General features: G+C 35.0%; 2 protein-coding genes across 3 annotated transcripts; one reads left to right on the forward strand and one right to left on the reverse strand.

The window, feature by feature from the left end:
- The first annotated feature begins 263 nt into the window (after positions 1–263).
- Positions 264–7,492, forward strand: LOC129757153 (cytochrome P450 4d2-like). The gene is made up of 6 exons (XM_055754279.1): positions 264–472; positions 561–667; positions 5,805–6,467; positions 6,525–6,652; positions 6,705–6,994; positions 7,054–7,492. Exons 1-6 carry the CDS (start codon positions 322–324, stop codon positions 7,230–7,232), a joined length of 1,518 nt encoding a protein of 505 aa, XP_055610254.1. The 5' UTR covers positions 264–321; the 3' UTR covers positions 7,233–7,492.
- Positions 7,227–20,564, reverse strand: LOC129757154 (WW domain-containing protein tag-325-like). 2 transcript variants are annotated; one of them, XM_055754281.1, is made up of 6 exons: positions 20,353–20,564; positions 20,194–20,230; positions 19,833–20,127; positions 19,441–19,764; positions 19,280–19,373; positions 7,227–7,414 (listed from the first exon to the last, which is right to left on the reverse strand). In XM_055754281.1, exons 1-6 carry the CDS (start codon positions 20,448–20,450, stop codon positions 7,234–7,236), a joined length of 1,029 nt encoding a protein of 342 aa, XP_055610256.1. In that variant the 5' UTR covers positions 20,451–20,564; the 3' UTR covers positions 7,227–7,233. The 2 variants fall into 2 exon arrangements, with proteins under 2 accessions (XP_055610256.1, XP_055610255.1); XM_055754280.1 differs by having other exon boundaries at positions 19,280–19,376.
- Between the last annotated feature and the right edge of the window lie 825 nt (positions 20,565–21,389).

The following is a 21,389-nucleotide window of genomic DNA, read 5'->3' on the forward strand; positions in this document are numbered from 1 at the left end:
ATCATGATTATTTGCATTCACTCCATGCTTACGAGCACGTGCATGATTCTTACATTATTCTGTTGATAACCTTTAATGGATAAATCTTAACTCTGAAATCAGAATACGTAATGAACTAAGAATTCTTAAGATACCAACTGGTGAATCATGAGCGGAATGTTATATTGCAAACTTCTCACAGTCTGGAAGATCCAAACTCAGAAGTGATGAGAGAGTAATGATAATCAAAACAAACACACCTCACTCTGCTTCGAAAAGTTCTTCGGAGCCCGCAGTAGTGCTGAAACTTTCACTGTGTCTCCCTCATTCTCGTTCATCAGAATGTTTGTACTTATATTATCTATAGCAATATGTTTAGTTTTACTTTTGCTAGCCATTCAAACTATCTGTCGGCAGTTCGAGCAGCTTCCGGGTCCTCGAGAATGGCCACTGGTCGGAAGCAGTCTGGAATTTGTGAACCTTAGTCCCGTGGGTAAGTAAAAGCGCATTCCCCCGTTCTTTTCCTCTGTTTTGTTGTGATATGCTCATTTGTCGATTCATTCCTCTCCATGGACGCACAGCCATATTCGACCTGTTGCGGCACTATTCGCGGACCTACGGGAGAGCGTACAAGATCAGCTTCGGATACGAGTACACCCTGGTGTTCTCCAAGCCGGAAATCGCAGAGGTAAGCGCCGATAACAGTCCCAGAAAATACACAAAAACGAGTGTTTTACACTTTAGTCTAAATTTTGAATCTAAAACTCGATTCTTATTTTTAGTTCTACGAAGAGATCAATCACCGTAATTTATGTTTGTCGGTGAAAAGTGTTGCCTTTTTCAGTGAGGACATCTTAAGATTATGGAATTTTTTATGACAGGTAGAAAATTAGAAGAAATGAAAGATGGTGAAAATGAGCGGGTAGAATTTATTTAGAAGCATTATCATCACATACCAAATTTATGTTCGGCACGGGCCTATGAAGTGGTAGATACAGATAGATTTTTAAATAACACCACACATTAGTTTATAGTTCTGAATCCTGGATATAGATTCTTGAAATTTAGAATTTTTTAATACGAATTCCAAATTCTAAATCTGAACTTGATTCTCAATCCATACCATAATTCTTTATATGAAGTTTGAATCTGAAAACTCGGTAATCCATTGAATTTTTGACGGTCGCCATGAAGCAGCATTCAACTGTTTACTATTTTTTTACCATTTGCTCGCTTGCAAATGGTTTAATTTTCGTCAATTTATATTTAAATTCTAAAAATTCACAAGAGGCTTAAAAACTGTGAATTTATGAAGATGAGGTGCTCCCAAATGGGATTTAATCTCTGGATGATCAATATATTAGTGAAACTGCAGATTCTGACAAGATAAAACTCAAATTAGATTCACAGATCGATCTAAAAGCTCAAGACTTAAAATCGGCTTAGGCTTATATTCATCAAATTTAAAAAAACAGTAAAAAATTGAGTAGGAACACCTTAATGTGATTCTGAACCAATTGATCGGAAGTACCCACATGAACAAAAAGTGTAACCAAACTTGGTTTAAAATCGGACTCACCACTTTCGTCAAAACTGAAAAAAAAAAACAATAATGATAAACATTTTAGTACCTGATAAATTAATTTCTCTTCTAATAACTCAAATGTTTGAGAGGATTCGACTAAACGAAATTGACAATGACAAAAAAATGACAAGAAGCACAAAAATGATAGAAATGACAGAAAGTGATAAAAATGGTAAAAATCACCGAAATTACTAAATGACAAAAATCTCAAAAATGACAAAAATCACTACAAAAAAAAACAAAACAAGAAAAATATGAAAAAAGGCAAAAATGAGCAAAACTGAGAAAAACGGCAAAAATGGAAAAATATGACAAAAATTACAAAAATGGCAGAAATAATTCAAATGACACATATGACAAAAATGACCAAAATAATTAAAATGATAAAAATGGCAAAAAATTGCAAGAATGGAAAACAATAACAAATGACAAAAAAATCAAGAATTGCGAAAATGAAAAATACGGCAAATATAACAAAAATGAATTATAATTTATGAAAGACAAAAATGACAAAAACAGCAGAATGGCCAAAAAGATCAAAATGACAAAAATGTTAAGAATGACCAAAACGACCAAAATGACCAGAATAACAAAAATGACAAAAATGACAAAAATGACAAAAATGACAAAAATGACAAAAATGACAAAAATGACAAAAATGACAAAAATGACAAAAATGACAAAAATGACAAAAATGACAAAAATGACAAAAATGACAAAAATGACAAAAATGACAAAAATGACAAAAATGACAAAAATGACAAAAATGACAAAAATGACAAAAATGACAAAAATGACAAAAATGACAAAAATGACAAAAATGACAAAAATGACAAAAATGACAAAAATGACAAAAATGACAAAAATGACAAAAATGACAAAAATGACAAAAATGACAAAAATGACAAAAATGACAAAAATGACAAAAATGACAAAAATGACAAAAATGACAAAAATGACAAAAATGACAAAAATGACAAAAATGACAAAAATGACAAAAATGACAAAAATGACAAAAATGACAAAAATGACAAAAATGACAAAAATGACAAAAATGACAAAAATGGCAAAAATGACAAAAATGACAAAAATGACAAAAATGACAAAAATGACAACAATGACAAAAATGACAAAAATGACAAAAATGACAAAAGTGACAAAAATGACAAAAACGACAAAAATGACAAAAATGACAAAAATGACAAATATTGCCAAAATGACAAAAATGACAAAAATGACAAAAATGACAAAAATGACAAAAATGACAAAAATGACAAAAATGACAAAAATGACAAAAATGACAAAAATGACAAAAATGACAAAAATGACAAAAATGACAAAAATGACAAAAATGACAAAAATGACAAAAATGACTAAAATGACTAAAATGACAAAAATGACAAAAATGACAAATATGACAAAAATGACAAAAATGACAAGAATAACAAAAATGACAAAAATGACAAAAATGACAAAAATGACAAAAATGACAAAAATGACAAAAATGACACAAATGACAAAAATGAAAAAAATGACAAAAATAACAAAAATGACAAAAATGACAAAAATAACAGGAATGACTAAACAACAAAAATGACAAAATGACAAATATGACAAAAATGACAGAAATGACAAAAATGACAAAAATGACAAAAATAACAATAATGACAAAAATTACAAAAATGACAAAAATGACAAAAATGACAAAAATGACAAAAATGACAAAAATGACAAAAATGACAAAAATGACAAAAATGACAAAAATGACAAAAATGACAAAAATGACAAAAATGACAAAAATGACAAAAATGACAAAAATGACAAAAATGACAAAGATGACAAAAATGACAAAAATGACAAAAATAACAAAGATAACAAAAATGACAAAAATAAAAAAAAAATTTAAAAAATTACAAATTTTACAAAACTGACAAAAATTTAAAAAAATGACAAAATTTACAAAATTTTCGAAAATGAAAAAAATTACAAAATTTTCAAAATTTAGAAAATTTACAAAATTGACAAAATTTACAAAATTTAAAATTTTTTATAAAATTTATAAAATTTATAAAATGATATAATTGACAAAATTTACAGAATTCAAAAAAATCACAAAATTTACAAAATTTACAAAATTTACAAAATTTACAAAATTTACAAAATTTACAAAATTTACAAAATTTACAAAATTTACAAAATTTACAAAATTTACAAAATTTACAAAATTTACAAAATTTACAAAATTTACAAAATTTACAAAATTTACAAAATTTACAAAATTTACAAAATTTACAAAATTTACAAAATTTACAAAATTTACAAAATTTACAAAATTTACAAAATTTACAAAATTTACAAAATTTACAAAATTTACAAAATTTATAAAATTTACAAAATTTACAAAATTTACAAAATTTACAAAATTTACAAAATTTACAAAATTTACAAAATTTTCAAAATTTACAAAATTTACAAAATTTACAAAATTTACAAAATTTACAAAATTTACAAAATTTACAAAATTTACAAAATTTACAAAATTTACAAAATTTACAAAATTTACAAAATTTACAAAATTTACAAAATTTACAAAATTTACAAAATTTACAAAATTTACAAATTTAAAAATTTACAAAATTTACAAAATTTACAAAATTTACAAAATTTTCAAAATTTACAAAATATCTAAAATTTAAAAATTTTACAAAATTTACAAAATTTACAAAATTTACAAAATTTATAAAATTTAAAATTTACAAAATTTACAAAATTTACAAAATTTACAAAATTTACAAAATTTACAAAATTTACAAAATTTACAAAATTTACAAAATTTACAAAATTTACAAAATTTACAAAATTTACAAAATTTACAAAATTTACAAAATTTACAAAATTTACAAAATTTACAAAATTTACAAAATTTACAAAATTTACAAAATTTACAAAATTTACAAAATTTACAAAATTTACAAAATTTACAAAATTTACAAAATTTACAAAATTTACAAAATTTACAAAATTTACAAAATTTACAAAATTTACAAAATTTACAAAATTTACAAAATTTACAAAATTTACAAAATTTACAAAATTTACAAAATTTACAAAATTTACAAAATTTACAAAATTTACAAAATTTACAAAATTTACAAAATTTACAAAATTTACAAAATTTACAAAATTTACAAAATTTACAAAATTTACAAAATTTACAAAATTTACAAAATTTACAAAATTTACAAAATTTACAAAATTTACAAAATTTACAAAATTTACAAAATTTACAAAATTTACAAAATTTACAAAATTTACAAAATTTACAAAATTTACAAAATTTACAAAATTTACAAAATTTACAAAATTTACAAAATTTACAAAATTTACAAAATTTACAAAATTTACAAAATTTACAAAATTTACAAAATTTACAAAATTTACAAAATTTACAAAATTTACAAAATTTACAAAATTTACAAAATTTACAAAATTTACAAAATTTACAAAATTTACAAAATTTACGAAATTTACAAAATTTACAAAATTTACAAAATTTACAAAATTTACAAAATTTACAAAATTTACAAAATTTACAAAATTTACAAAATTTACAAAATTTACAAAATTTACCAAATTTACCAAATTTACCAAATTGACAAAATTTACAAAATTTACAAAATTTACAATATTTACAAAATTTACAACAATTACAAAATTTAAAAAATTTATAAAATTTACAAAATTTACAAAATTTACAAAATTTACAAAATTTACAAAATTTACAAAATTTACAAAATTTACAAAATTTACAAAATTTACAAAATTTACAAAATTTTCAAAATTTACAAAATTTTCAAAATATACAAAATTTACAAAAATTACAAAATTTACAAAATTAAAAAAAATTTCAAAATTTACAAAATTTACAAAATTTACAAAATTTCCAAAATTTACAAAACTTACAAAATTTACAAAATTTACAAAATATACTAAATTTACAAAAAATACAATATTTACAAAATAAAAAAAAAAATTACAAAATTTACAAAATTTACAAAATTTACAAAGTTTATAAAATTCACAAAAATTCCAAAAATTACTAACAATTCTGACATTGTTTTAGAACAAAACAATTTATAATATTGTGTAAAATTTAAAATTATTAATTATTGCAGGATCTTAAAACCCAAGAAATATTCAATAAAGCGTTCTTAAATTTAGCTTTTTTTTCTCACACCAGAAAATCCTCAACACCCAATCGTACGCCACGAAATCGGAAGACTACGACAAGGTGGCCGAATGGATCGGTTACGGGCTGCTAATATCTCGGGGTGAGAAATGGTTCACTCGGCGCAAAATCCTCACTCCGGGCTTCCACTTCAAGATCCTGGAGAGCTTCGTCCGTGTTTTCGGAGAACAGAGCGATGTGCTCTGCTCGAAGTTGGGATCCTTTAGCGGGGCCGAAGTCGACGTATTCCCCAACCTTAAACTGTTCACCCTGGACGTTTTGTGTGAAACGGCGCTCGGATATCGGTGCAATGCCCAGACCCAAAATTCGTTCTACCCGTTGGCCGTCGAAGAGCTCGCCTCGATTTTAAACTGGCGGTTTTTCAACTTATATGCGAGTTTCGATGTGATTTTCAAATTCACGAAGGAGAGCAAAAGATTTCGGCAGCTGATTAAGGAAACTCACGATTTCACCTTGAATATCATTTCTCAGAGGAGGAAATCATTGGAGGAGGAGAAATCGAGGATTGTTGATCGTCCGGAAGAGGAGAACGAAAATAGTTACGGAGCTCGTCGGAAGATGGCTCTTCTTGATATACTTCTACAGGCCACTGTCGATGGAAAACCGCTCTCGGATGAGGACATTCGGGAGGAAGTCGATACGTTCACCTTTGCTGTGAGTTAAACAGTATTTGATTTTTTTACTCGAAGGCTTGATTTTTGTTTTTCTTAGGGTCATGATACTACAGCGTCAGCACTTACCTTTCTTTTGTACAACATTGCAAAGCACCCGGTAGTTCAACAGAAACTCTATGATGCAGTTTGCAGTGTAGTCAAAAATTCTAAGCATCTTGATATAAGGTAAGTGTAGAAAACCTTTGACGTTCCTCTCATTCAACAGTTCCTTTTTCAGCACTCTGAACAACCTACCCTATCTGGATTTGGTGATCAAAGAAACGCTCCGTCTCTTTCCTCCGGTTCCGATGATTGCAAGACTGGCAACGGAAAACACCACAATCGAGGGTATGAACATTCCGGTAAAAACTTGCGTGTGCATTGACATCTACGGTATGCATCGTGATCCCGAACACTTCGAGTATCCAGAACAGTTCAATCCAGAAAGATTTGCCATCTCTCGGGACGCTGAGAAATCTCATCCCTTCACCTACATTCCTTTCAGTGCCGGAAACAGGAACTGTATTGGTATGAACCTGATATTTGAATCAACATAATTGAAATAATTTTCTCTCTAATAACTACAGGTCAAAAGTTCGCCCAATACGAGTTAAAAACAGCAGTAATCAAACTGCTAGAGGCATTCCGCCTGGAACTTCCCACCCCGAATTTCGTACCAACCCTAAAGTCGGAGATCGTTCTCAAGCCGGCCGAAAAACTGCCGATGAAATTCATTGCACGTTCAACAAATAAATCCTCTCCATAGTTTATTTCTCGAAAATCTCTTCATAGTTCTCGATCATGGTCACGATACACTCCCGCGGAACAGCACTCACCGCCTCGAACCGTTCCGGACACACGTCGGATAGGGTTTCATTGAACACGCAGGAACTGAGCAGGATGCCGAGGCTGCGAGTGTCCATTTCGTTCTCCTCGTGTGAGGCGACTCTGCAAATAGGAGAGAAATTAAACTTTTAAACCTGAAACGAAACTAAACTTTTTTAATTACACAAATGTCGACTAGGAAATTTCCTCATTTCCACGCTTTTAAGTTCCAATTTTTTTTTCGGAAACAAATGCTCTATAATGCAGAAAAAAATGGCTCAAAAGCAATAACATTTCACAAAAAAAATTAATTGAAATATTCCAAGGTTGAAAATCTAAAATAGATCCCGATAAAAGTTTAAAAACAAGCTATAATTTTGTAACTGAAACTTCTACAGATCGTCAGCCTTCTCAAGAACTAGACATTATTTTTTCAATTTGTTTCTTCTTGTTTATCTCCGGAAAATACAGACGGGACTTCTCAACGAAATGTTTCTGGCGGGAAACCTATCAGGTGCCCACTAAAGAGTTCGTTTGGCTGTCCATTTAGAATTTTTTCAAAATATCTCCCCACTAGCGGACCAAATATTTTGCGCACGATTTGACCACCGTATTTTTTTTTATTTTAACGGTGGGCATCTTTTCTATCTTGTAGAAATTAAGTCAGGCCTGTTTTTTAGACAAGTAGACGAATCAGTAAGAAAATTTTATCTTTTTATCGCTTCTCCTATTGAAAATTTCGGATTGCGCTTGATAAAACCTCTCACATTCCTGAACTTCGTGAACATGATCATCTTCAATTTTATTTAAATTTAAGCTCACTGTTAGATTTTCTAGGACTCCTTAAAAGATTTACCCGAATAGTTGATTTCCAGCGGTTTTTAGGTCTTCCACTGGAATTTTCCTGCATTTTTCTCGATCCTGCACAAAAAAAAATTTTAAATACATAGTTCACATGGGAATTCCGTTTCACAGTTTCTCATACATAGGTAGCTGGTGTGTAGATCAAAGGTGTAACAATTCATTGGAGCTTTTCATCGACATGCCCTCTAGCCTAATATTTCAACACCTATCAAGCTTTCTTCTATTGGCGCACTAATGCCTGTCTATCCACCTTTCTTTCATCTATACATATAAAAATGAATGGTTGTCTCTCGTCGGTTCCCTATAGACTCAGACACTTCTGGACCAATCATCGTGAAATTTTGTATATGACCGTTTCCACCGCCGACCGGGGATGGTTTCTATAATAGTTTCAGAACCCTCCATTTTGAAAGAGGGTGGACTCCCATACAAAAGTAACATAGTCTATGACATAACCTGAATAATTTATGTACAAGTTATCTTCATCAGGAGTCGAAAGACTCGATAACAAATGAACCAAATTTAGAACGCGATAATAAATTATTGGATACGAGAAATGATTTTATGATTAATTGTGACCCTTCTGTGCAAACTTCGCTTACTATTCAGCCGATGAACGGGAGACTCGATTCCTGTCCCAATGAATGTCTTCGGCTGGCCGAAGCCCACTCGCGGCACGACAGCTCAGCCGTTTTGTGTGAGCGTGTAGTGAGGACGATTGAGGGAGATTACCTACTCGGAAAGGCCTATCGGCTTAGAGAGTATTAGGCTCACGATAATAGGCTACACATCTCCCCCCTACACAAAAATAGAAACCGGAATCAAAATGTTTCGGTAGCAAAATTCAAAGCTGAGAACATGACAAGCACACGTGATTTCTTTTCCTCGAGTGCATTCAAATCATTTTTGTAAGCGCAGCTTCTATATTCTTTTGTTTTAATTCATTCTAATATTTCTTTTCAACTTATAAACACAAGATGGATCATTTCGAGGGTCGAACGATATATTTATGTACATACGTCAGCTACAAACCTCTCGTTGCAATCGGTACAGAATCATTTTATCTCGTTAAACACTCGCAAAGCATCAGCTTTGGATAACCGCACATCAAACAGTATCAACAGTGCTCAGCGTATCAGTGCTCAGTCAGGTCTGATCTGCAAATTTCAAATTTAGCTCATTTGGTGGCTTTACAGACTTCGCAGAGAACGCACCAGAACGAGGCTGAAAATCGAAGATGAGAGGTCAACATCACATTTGATAACACTTAACAGCTTATCATTCTTAGGCGTTACTTAGAATCTCCACTGTATCTCGGTTCTAAAACAGATTTATCAGTACGGCACTTAAAGAAAATTTACAAAACAAAAGGGATTCTGCTTTTTTCAGATTTACTTCTTTCAGTTATCTGTGAAGGCATTCTATGATTATAAAAACAATAAAGATGCTGCAAGAATATATTTTTGATCCGTTCATTCAGAATTCAAATTGATGAGACTTACTTTATTTAATCCAGTGAATGGAGCAACGAGACCTGGCCTTTCAACCATCGCGATGCACCGTGTACCTCTTTTCCCAAACCAAATAATTTCTACAAGCTAGCAAAAATGGTTATTTGGTGCTCCCGCTCTGGTTTCTCTAATCAACCTTAAATACAATCCTTATGTTGGTCCTCCCGATCCAATGTAAAATGATGAGGTGAACCTTCAGAACACTCTTCATGTTGGTTCCCCCGATCTAACGGGAGTTTATGAAGTGAGCCTCTAGAACACTCTTCATGTTGGTCCTCCCGATCCAACGCAAATTCATAGAGTGAGCCTTCAGAACACTTTACATGTTGCTCCTCCCGATCCAACGCATGTTTATAGAGTGAACCTTCAGAACACTCTTCATGTTGGTCCTCCCGATTCAACGGAAGTTTATGAAGTGAGCCTTCAGAACACTCTTCATGTTGGTCCTCCCGATCCAACGCATATTCATAAGGTGTACCTTCATAACACTCTTCATGTTGGTCGTCCCAATCCAACGCTTATTCATAGAGTGAACCTTCAGAACACTCTTCATGTTGGTACTGCCGATACAACGCATATTCTAGGAGTGAGCCTTCAGAACACTCTTCATGTTGGTCCTCCCGATCCAACGCATATTTATAAAATGAACCTTCAGAATGCTCTTTTTATAGGTCCTCCCGATCCAACGCTCATTCATAGAGTGAGCTTTCATAACACTCTTCATGTTGGTCCTCCCGATTCAACGGAAGTTTATGAAGTGAGCCTTCAGAACACTCTTCATGTTGGTCCTCCCGATCCATCGCATGTTTATAGAGTGAGCCTTCATAACGCTCTTCATATTGGTCCTCCTTATCCAACGGATTTTCATAAAGTGTACCGTCAAAACACTCTTCATGTTGGTCCTACTGATTCATCATATATTCATGCGGTGAGTCCTCTCATCAATGGCATCCTCTGTTATCGATTATTGTGAACCTTCGGCACACCTTTCAAATTCTTAATGCTATCAGGAAACATCATTTTCATGAAGTAATTTGAAGTCTTTTTATCGTAAAGTCAGATTTGATTTACATTGATTTTACATTGATGTTACATTGGTTTTAAGATTGAATGTATGTAATTTCGTCAATTTTTATATAATTTTCAATTCTTCAATTGAATATAATATCAACAATTTTTTGTACATTCATTATTAAAACCTATGATAAGGATTTAAAGGTATGCCATTAGGTGCCAAAGGTGTGAGGAAACCGACGCCAGGGTCTCCCACGAGCCAGATTTTCGTGCCACCGTCGGGGCGTCTGGAGTCCGACGTCATTCTCCGTAGAATCGACGACATCAAAACACGCTCCTTCACTCATAATCGTGTCGTGCTCTCTCCAACACATGCTCAGAGCAAGCACGAACATTTTTTCCAACTAATATCCACATGGGTGGAAAAAAGCGAGAACGGAACTCCGCAGGTAGCCGGAAGGTCGCCAATATCAGCGCCAGTACACCGGAGGCCCTTCCTCCAGCCAAAACAGGAACATCAATGATAACGTGTCGATCGTATCACAAAACACGTTCAGTATTCTGAGCGAAGAAAGGACCGCAGTCAATGCCAGCGATCTAAACGGGTTCGGCGATTTAGCGAACGAGCAAGCTGCAACAGCACCACCAATAAAACTTCCGCCCCTGATGGTAAAATCAATCGGCTTGGACAAGCTCAAACGAGAGTTGACAATTCTCTCCGTGAAGGTTGAATATAAACTTTGCCGCTTTGGGATCAAAGTGGCATCCCGGTCCCGAGATGACTATAACAAAATCAAGGCTCTTCTGGAACGAAAGAAGGCTGAGTTTTTTACGTTTTACCTCGAATCCCGCTATAAGCTTCAGCCGCTCGCAGTTTACCCGATGACCAGACATAACGCGCAAAAGAATACCGGGATTGTCTCTACCTGATGCACTCCGCCAAAGGTACAATCTCATTTGGGGCACTAAAAGCAGTGCGAGTAATTGAAGATGTCATTGTTTCCTGGGAGCCTTACCGCGAAAAGAACATGGATATGACCCAATGTCTTCGTTGTCTGTATTTTGGCCATAGTACCTGCAACTGCCATCTCCGGGTCCGCTGCAACAACTGTGCCGGAGAACACGCAACCGAATCTTGTCCAGATGAAAGCAAAGACGTGCTCAAATGTGCCAACTGCGAACAGCCGCATCGAGCTACAGACCGAAACTGCGCGAAGCGGTAGGAATATAAGAATATTTGGAGGCAAGCTTCAATCAACAATCAACCTGGAAGAACGAACGACAGGGTTCCACCATGAGTCCCCCCGAGGGACGCTAACAACTTCCCCAAACTTCACTCGAACAACCCAAACTGGCAAATTTTGAATGTTCCAGTTGTCGCACCTACTACAACGCAATCGTCGCCCGCCACCTCCCAGAATATTCCTCCTAATACGGCTGGACAGTTTAGTAACCAAATTGAACTCATCCGACCGACCTCATCTGCCTGGAAAAACCTGCATACAAGAGAAACGAATCCTTCTCTCCCTAGGTTCCAACAAACCACCTTCCCTCAACCCGCATTGGGCGAGGACGTAGCATCCGATGTTCCCCCGCTCAAATACACACCGGCTGCAGGATTCCAGATCCTGAATGTTATGTGTGACAAGATAAATCAATGCTCCAACCATATGGATCAAGTACGTCTCCTTGGCGAATTCGTTTTGTCATATGTTAATGAATTGAGATTGCTGCACATCTGAAGCCTGGCATGAGCTTCCATCTGCCTGGCTACAACATCGTCAGGCTGGATCCCACTCAATCGAGCGGGGGTGGAGTAGCGATTGCGGTGAAGAAAACCATCCAGTTCAGCATTCAACCTCACCTTCAAACCATAGAGACATAGAGACGCTGGGAGTTGAAATTATGACAAACATCGAGGAGCTGCTAATAATTGCGGCCTACTGTCCGAAACAGTGTGTTGATAGCAACGGAACAAGCAGACAGTTCAAAACGGATCTATCAAAAATCACCAGGTTCCGGAAAAAGTTCATTGTTGCCGGTGATTTGCCATGAAGCCTGGCGGAACCATCGAAGGATAAAGAACGGAGAACTTTTGTTCGACAATTCTCAACACGGGTACTATACTATCAACGCACCGCTAGAGCCCACCTTCTTGTCGGCCTCTGGTGTCCCGTCTGCGATTGACATCTTTATCACTAATGCTGACGTTGGCCATCCGGAAACCATCAGTGAGCTAAGTTCGGACCATTTTCCAGTGAAACTCCAATACAACTTTTCTTTATTTGTTGGCTTTTCAGTCTAATATAAATAAGATTGTAACAATATTGTTTACATTACGTCCGACGTTTCGGCCTTGAGTCTTGGCCTTCTTCAAAGGAAATCTATAATTTATTTTCAAAACATTTAAAATCTTTTTTACAAATTGTTTATCCTAAATGTTGTACTTACTATGTATCATACTGTACTGTACTAGGTGGTATCGTCTGTGCTTAAAAGCTTCTGGATGGGTTGACCTATGTGAAAATATACTGTGATTGTTTTCTGTGTTGACTTTGTTATAGGGTACGTTACCATCTTGATCGGTGATGAGAAAATGATTTTTAGAAAACTGCGTCCACTTAAAAATTAGATAATTTGCGGGAAACCTACTCGAACTATTTTTAGTAATGGCTAACTTTTTGTTTACTTTGTACATTGATGTATGTTTATGTGTGTGTGTGTGTGTGATGATTAGATAATGTTTTCGTGTGTTTTTAAACTATAATATAAGTAATATAGCTACAAATATTCGTAGTGTGTCACTCCGTTGGTTGCAGCTACCCGGGGGATGATGGTGTTGAAATGAGTTCTTGTTGTGACGGGTTTGTTTTGGATTGTTTCTTACTCCTGTTGGTACTCACCATGTGTATGATGTTGGTGTACATGGGAGTGAACTCTTCTACATCTGAGCGGTAATTTACCGCGTTCTTTGTTGCCTTGATGTGGAAGGTTTCAAGCGTGTTGAGGCGATTTGAGTGGTAAGAACGATCCAAAATCTTTGCCTTTCCTGTATCAAACCGGTGTCGATGTGTGACACAGTGCTTGATCATAGCTGTTGTGCTGTTGGCCAGAGCTTTTATTTCTTCGCTAGAATAGTTGTAGCCTGTTTTGAGCATTGTGTCTAATTTCGTTTGGCTCGATTTGTGTGCAGACATCCGCTTTTTTAACAGTTGTTTTGTTTGTCCTATGTATTGGCCGGGGCATGATGTGCACTCAAATCGCCTCAACACGCTTGAAACCTTCCACATCAAGGCAACAAAGAACGCGGTAAATTACCGCTCAGATGTAGAAGAGTTCACTCCCATGTACACCAACATCATACACATGGTGAGTACCAACAGGAGTAAGAAACAATCCAAAACAAGCCCGTCACAACAAGAACTCATTTCAACACCATCATCCCCCGGGTAGCTGCAACCAACGGAGTGACACACTACGAATATTTGTAGCTATATTACTTATATTATACGTTAAAAAACACACGAAAACATTATCTAATCATCACACACACACATAAACATACATCAATGTACAAAGTAAACAAAAAGTTAGCCATTACTAAAAATAGTTCGAGTAGGTTTCCCGCAAATTATCTAATTTTTAAGTGGACGCAGTTTTCTAAAAATCATTTTCTCATCACCGATCAAGATGGTAACGTACCCTATAACAAAGTCAACACAGAAAACAATCACAGTCCCCCTTATTCTGCGCCGCGCGTGAGGTGACGGTAGTCGAGTCACCCGATTCCAGTAGTCGCTTTAGGTGAAAAACGTCTTTTAGAATGAACTTTTTTAGTTCTTAACCTAATCTAGTAGTCAGCGTGAGTGACAAATCGTATGCTCTGTCACATCGGCTTCGGGAATAAGGTGACAAGACTCACGTGACTCCGACTCGACTCGACTGTCGTCACCTCACGCGCGGCGCAGAATAAGGGGGAGTATATTTTCACATAGGTCAACCCATCCAGAAGCTTTTAAGCACAGACGATACCACCTAGTACAGTACAGTATGATACATAGTAAGTACAACATTTAGGATAAACAATTTGTAAAAAAGATTTTAAATGTTTTGAAAATAAATTATAGATTTCCTTTGAAGAAGGCCAAGACTCAAGGCCGAAACGTCGGACGTAATGTAAACAATATTGTTACAATCTTATTTATATTAGACTGAAAAGCCAACAAACGAAGAAAAGTTCAAATCCAGTCGTAAAATTACATTGAAACTCCAATACAACTGTGCACCAATTTCGCGACCACGAGAGCTGAGAAAGGACTAACATCTCCGCCTCATCACCGATGGCCCACTAGAAACTTTCGAGGATGTACATCGATCTCTGAGAAAATACCATGCAGCTATCATCTCTGCTGAAGACGAATGTATCCGGAAGGTTCCTGTAACTGTAAGTATCATACAAATCAGTGCCCAAACGATACAACTAATTCGTGATAGAAACTGTGCAAGACGACGATTTCAAAGATCAGGTATTTTAAGCGACAAATACTTAGCAGCTAGTCTGACACCTGAAATCCAGGACAGAATCAACGACCTGAGAAATGAGAAATTCAATGAAAAATTATACCGACTTGATTCGCGCTCAAAACCTTTTTGGAAAATTGCCAAAATATTAAGATCAAAACCACAGCAGATACCCCTTTTAAATTCAGACGATTCCTAAACTATGAACACTCTCGATAACAATCGGTGCTACGTCCCCTCAAAAAGGCAGATAACGTTCGATCAAGTCAAATTAGCCATACGGAATTGTAAAAATATGAAAGCCTTCGGCTTTGACTGTATATTCAACATACTATTGAAGCATTTGAGTAAGCAGTCTGTAACACACTTATTTGTCAACAAGTGTATGGATCTACAATACTTCCCATCTGAATGGAAATGTGCCAAGGTGTTCCCCATCCCTAGAGCGGAAAAGGTCCCGTCCTCTCCCAGCAGCTATCCGCCGGTAAGCCTGTTGGGACCATTCAAATATTACGTAACGCTTTTAGGGGGGGAGGGGTAGTAGTTTGTTACGCTTTGTAAATTTTGCTTAGAAATTTTGAGACGAATGTGTTACGTAGGGTGGGTTGAAAATACTCGAAAATTGCGTTACGTAATATTTGAAATCATTACTGAGCAACATTTTCGAACGGTTGATTCTTGACCGTCTTATTGTTAATATAAACAACAACAGAATAATACCACCCGAGTAGTTTGGATTCCGGTTGGGCCATTCAACATCGCAACAGTTACTACGAGTGACCAACTTCATCAGGCGGAACAAAAAAGTCGAAAAATCACGTGTGTCACGAGGGCCTACTGTACAAACTTTACAGGTATAATTTTTCAATTTACCTGATAAAACTCTTCCAGAATTATCTCAACGGGAGAAGCTTTTAGATTAGCCTACATGGTGCCACTTCTCAAATCTACTCAGTTCAGGCGTGCCCCAGGATAGTTTGCTGGGTCCTGTACTTTACAGTCTATACATGGCGGACATTAAAAAAACCACCTGAAAATTGTCATCTGTCTCTATACGCGGATGATACGCGGATGAAATTGTCATCTGTCTCGGATACACTACAAACCACAACTAGAAAGGTCAACACCCAAGCAACCAAAAGTTCGGATAACATTCCTCTAACAGGTTTGATCAGCTTAATCGCGTATGCTAATACAACTTCTTTTCAGCTAATTTTTTAAGTAGCTAAACGAACTTTAAAGTTGACAAAAGGTTCGCATAAATCGCCAAACAACTTCTAACCAGCTTCAAAGTCCACTCTATAAGCAGCATAAAAAATCAAAAAATTATTCTTTCGTTCCTTCAATTGCTTTCTCAAGTCCGATAATTTGATTCATATTAATCAATCATATTTGTTACTAACTCACATTTCATTTAAAACATGTTCTTACCAAGCCTCGAACCCGAGCTCACCGCTTGAAAGTCGAGATCCATACTTGCTGTGCTATATGAACATCATGAGTAGGCAACGATTTTACTCGATGTGATGATTTTCTTAAAAACGACTTTCAGGTACTTAATTTCTACTTGATTCCCACTTTCAAGTTGTTAAAAAGTTCTTCCGGAACTAAATGTGTACTTCCCATTGTTGTTTCCCAAGTAACCGATGTGTTTATTAATCCAAACACGTGTTGAAGTTCGTAAAAAGTAGATTTAAGCCTTTAAATCTACTTCAAAGTTTCTATAATGCGAAGTTGCTTTTGAACGCCCGTTGGAACTAATTAAAAACTTTCAAGTTTACAAAAAACGAGAAGTACGTAACAAGTAGATTGTTTTTCTTCATACAAACTTCATACTGTTTCCCAAAAAGTAGAAACAGAAACCAAAACAGTACTTTAAAGCATGTTTTGAGTATTGGCTGAACTTGATAAAGAATGAAGTTCCATGGACTTCGAAAAAGCATTGTGAACAGCAAAAAAGTTCCACAGAACTTTTGTACAGCTATATATGAACTTATTAGTTCGTTCCTTAAGTGATATTCGAACTTTTGGTTGCTTGGGCAACTATCTAAATTTGATTACCGAATTTATGAATATTGTTTCCATATAATAAGTCACCTAAGCTAGCTCCTCAAATTAACTGCAAAATTTCTATGAACGACAGCCTTGTTGATTGGTCAGATGAGGTTGTATACCTTGGAATAACTCTCGATAAAAAGTTACTTTTTCGTACACACATTGAAAAAAACTAGAACAAAGTGAAGTGAAGTGAAAAGCAATTAGCTGCAATTAAAGAAAAAAATATTAATAGGGGCTGTAACTCGAAGTATGATTACATAAATCAGTTATACCATCCACAATTTTATGTTTAGGTTAGTAGATAGAATTAGTTTTAAGCATCTATAAAATTAGAAATGCATAATGCATAGTATTCAAGAAAGCATCCTGAGATGCCACCAAGTCACAGATTAAAATAAAATGTCAGAAATTTAATAACTCAACTAAAGATGCAAGCAAATGTGCGTATCCCTCAATTTGTAAACAAAACTCTAGTGTTAAATAAAAATAAGTAATTAAAAAAAACGATCGGTTAAGTGTTAAATTATTATAAACACACATGATAAAATTGCGAGTCTTTAAAATAAGCATAACAAATACTTGCAGAACGATTTAATGTCTTGACTGCAATGAATCCATTGAGAGCATAACTGCCGAAACATTAGATACATTTTTTCGCATAACTTGAAAACTAATGAAGCAAATTAACAAAAATGAACATGGGATGCCATTCATTACTACAAATGTTTCTATGTTGGCGCAAAAGTTGATTCAAACAATGATTGAAAAAAAAAATCAGATAAGGTTATGAAAACAGATAAATAAAATATTCAGAAAATTTGACTTAATCTTTTTTGTATTGCTGTTCGAAGCTGAAGTTGCAGCTCCATTTCAAAGAACAAATTTGAAATTTGAATTTGACTTACTGATTAAAATTTAAATAATTTTTAAAGAGGTTGCAAAGCAGACCGGGTCAGCTTTTATTTTATATAAATGAATTTCTCTCTAGAATAAGCTGACCAGATTCCCCGGTGTTACCCGGACCTGCCCGGATATTTGAAACGAAATTTGGGAGAAGTCCGGTCCAGCCCGGAGCCCGTTAAAATCAAACAAAAAACTCAAAGCAATGATAATTTTTAATTTTGCGTCTAAAAACGGCTTTTTTAGCCATTTTGATCAAGATAATCATGAACTGTTTGTTTGGAAGACTAATATACGATTCAAATCTACTGATGTGTTTCGATGGAAAAAAATAATATCATATTTGAGTAAAGTATTGCAACGCCAATTTTATTACAGCACTAGAATCGGTATGAAATTACCTTTCTGACGAATATAAATTTATTGCGAAAAGTTCAAAAAACAACTATTTATGATAATTCATCAAAAATTCTATGTTTTGTATTTGGAAAATCTAAAACAGGAAAAAAATGAGCCGAATTACGTCAACCTTCCCATCCTCTTTTCAAAATTTATATGGATGACTAAAACAATTTTGACGATTCATTGATTGAAAAGTATAGTTTTTACACCACTTTTTTACATTTTTTGTTTGTTTTGTTTTGTCATACCCTTAAAAAATTTCAAAAAAAAATAGATACTGATGGCCAACATATAGTTTCTAACTTCAATTTTCTTAGACACTAAGTGAAAAAAATTTTTAGCATTCCGTAGCTGATTTACAGTCTTTTTCCGAAGCATGTTTTTTGGATTTTTTTTTCTCAGGCTTTAAATAACGGAAAACTTAAGTGATTTTGAGTTACATTACGAGTTTTATAAAACTATAAAATTTGTAAGAATCGGTTGAGAAACAAGAGAGATATATTGGTTTTAAGCGAGGAGCACGCTTCTTTATTTTAACTCAAAATTAAGTATGACCGACGTTCAAAACATAGTTCGATTCGACTTAAAGTTAAGTACCCCTTTTCCTCCTTTGGGGATAAGGGTTGTTTGGCATGAAATATCACCTTGGTAAGCTATTGATTTACCAAAAAGGCTAAGTGGGCATTTTAGACTAACTAAGGACAAGCTAAGTACTTACTTTTTCAAGTGCCTCATCAGACAGCAAAGCGTATTCCTCCGTACTTCATCCAGCGAATTGACTAGCTCCAACACCTTCAACGTACGGCTATGAACTGCTAAAAACATAAATTAAATCATATGAATCCAACAAAAACATCAAAACTTCCGCTTAAGCATTACTCATATCCGACGGCCCTGGGATCACCCTCGCCAGCTGTTGCAACGATATCAACGGTTCCTTGAGCTCCCTCAGAAACAGCTTCAACACCCCACAAACTTCGTGCGGACTTTTCTGCTTCCGCAGTTTTTTGTAGTTATCGGCATTGATGTCATAGCGCAAATTTTGAATGGTGTTGTGATTGCCCGATACCCGATAGAGCCCAACCGTATTCAGGAACTTCTCGCTCGATTCTACCACTGCAATACACTCGTGCACAATTTTGGGGATTTTCGGCCTATCGTGCATTACTACGTGCTCCAGGAACGTGTCGAAGCATGCTTCATCTGAGGGTTGGAATAAGGGTTAATTCTTGAGTTCAGTTGAGATTGAGTTGAAGGAGGTCATAACTCACTCTGTATAATATTCCTGGTCACCAGATTCTCCTTCGTAGCTCGCCGTTTCAGTTTCAGGTTGACCAGCAGTTTTCCGAAGTTGAAATGGTTCTGCGATTCTAGCAGATTGTTGTAACTCTCCTGCAGTTCTTCGTAGGCGTCCTTGAGGCTGGAGTTTTCAATCCGTAGCTGCTCCTGAACACTTTCGAGCCTTTTGTTTGCCGCCTTCAACTTCCGGTGTTGATCTAGCAGTAACTCGTGCTGGGTCTGAAGGTATCGGAACTGATCCACGACACTGACGGAATCGATAACTGACTAAAATCGATAAAGAGTATTATTGAGATTGGATGGTTCTGAAACTTTACGGATGTTATTTATTACCTTTGATTCACGATTTGGTAGATGCTGATTTTTAGTTCTGTAACGAGAAATGAACAATGAATGAACTCACCACCGTGCTCTTCGTTTGATAACACTCTACAAAAAATTAGATAAGAACATCGGAGTACAATGGCATCAGCCTGAGTACCACAAACAAACCTTCTGGGTGGGCCCGAACGATTTGTGAAGCCTTCGAACAAATTTCTGGGACGATTCTTCGGCCTGTTGGGATCTCCAGAATGACTGGGATATGCCATTACTTAAAACCAACGCCGGATCTACTGTTTGAGGTCGAATTTCGCGCAAACTCAGAGTTAATCAACCAATTTCAGGGAGCCTACCAGCTGGAGTAATGCTCGGGAGCTTACTGAGTCAACTGTCTGTGAATGAGTGCTTACTAGAAAGATAAGCTCGAACCCGATAGTGTTTGGCCATCACTCGCCGAACGCAGAGCATATTTTACACAGCATTGCGAAGTTTTTTTTCCCCACTTCGACGCTGAGATATTGCCGGCACTACATATGACTAATAGTTTTGGGATAATGCGAGATAAAATATGTGTGTTTTCGCAGAAACCGGGTGGCAGTTTTGCTTTCTCTCGACTTAAATGCCACATCGAGTGATGTTGATTTTTATCTTCAATCGCGTTCTGAGTTTGGTAAAAAGTGGAATGAATTGAATTAGCCGCAATTAAAGAACAATTAAAACTGTGCTGACTGCGGCTAGTTTAAAGTGGAATTCTATCGATCAACGACACAATTCCGGTTTGCTTACCGGATGCTAAGCTAAGCTTGATTGAGTAATCTAGTTCGTTTCTGTGAATCATAAAGCCCGACATGCTCCGTAAAGCATTTTTGGATCGTGCTTCATTTTTGTGTATCACATGTATAATTTAATTGAATACTAAATATATTTCAACTATAAGGTTCCAGATTCGTCTGAGGGAAACAAATGATTTAAAACCGGTGGTTGGCTGTCAAACAAGTGATGCGTGGGTGTTATTATCAATCAGTAAACAACAACGAGAAATCGACCTCTCTGAAATGATAAGACTCAGATCAAAATCCATTAGTCAAAGTATAAATGAAGAAGCGGGACAGGCACAAACTTTACAAAATTTATCAAATTTACAAAATTGACAAAATTAACGAAATTGACAAAACTTACAAAATTGCCAAATTTACAAAATTTACAAA

Source organism: Uranotaenia lowii, chromosome 3, assembly GCF_029784155.1.
Source record: "Uranotaenia lowii strain MFRU-FL chromosome 3, ASM2978415v1, whole genome shotgun sequence".
Classification (NCBI taxonomy): domain Eukaryota; kingdom Metazoa; phylum Arthropoda; class Insecta; order Diptera; family Culicidae; genus Uranotaenia; species Uranotaenia lowii.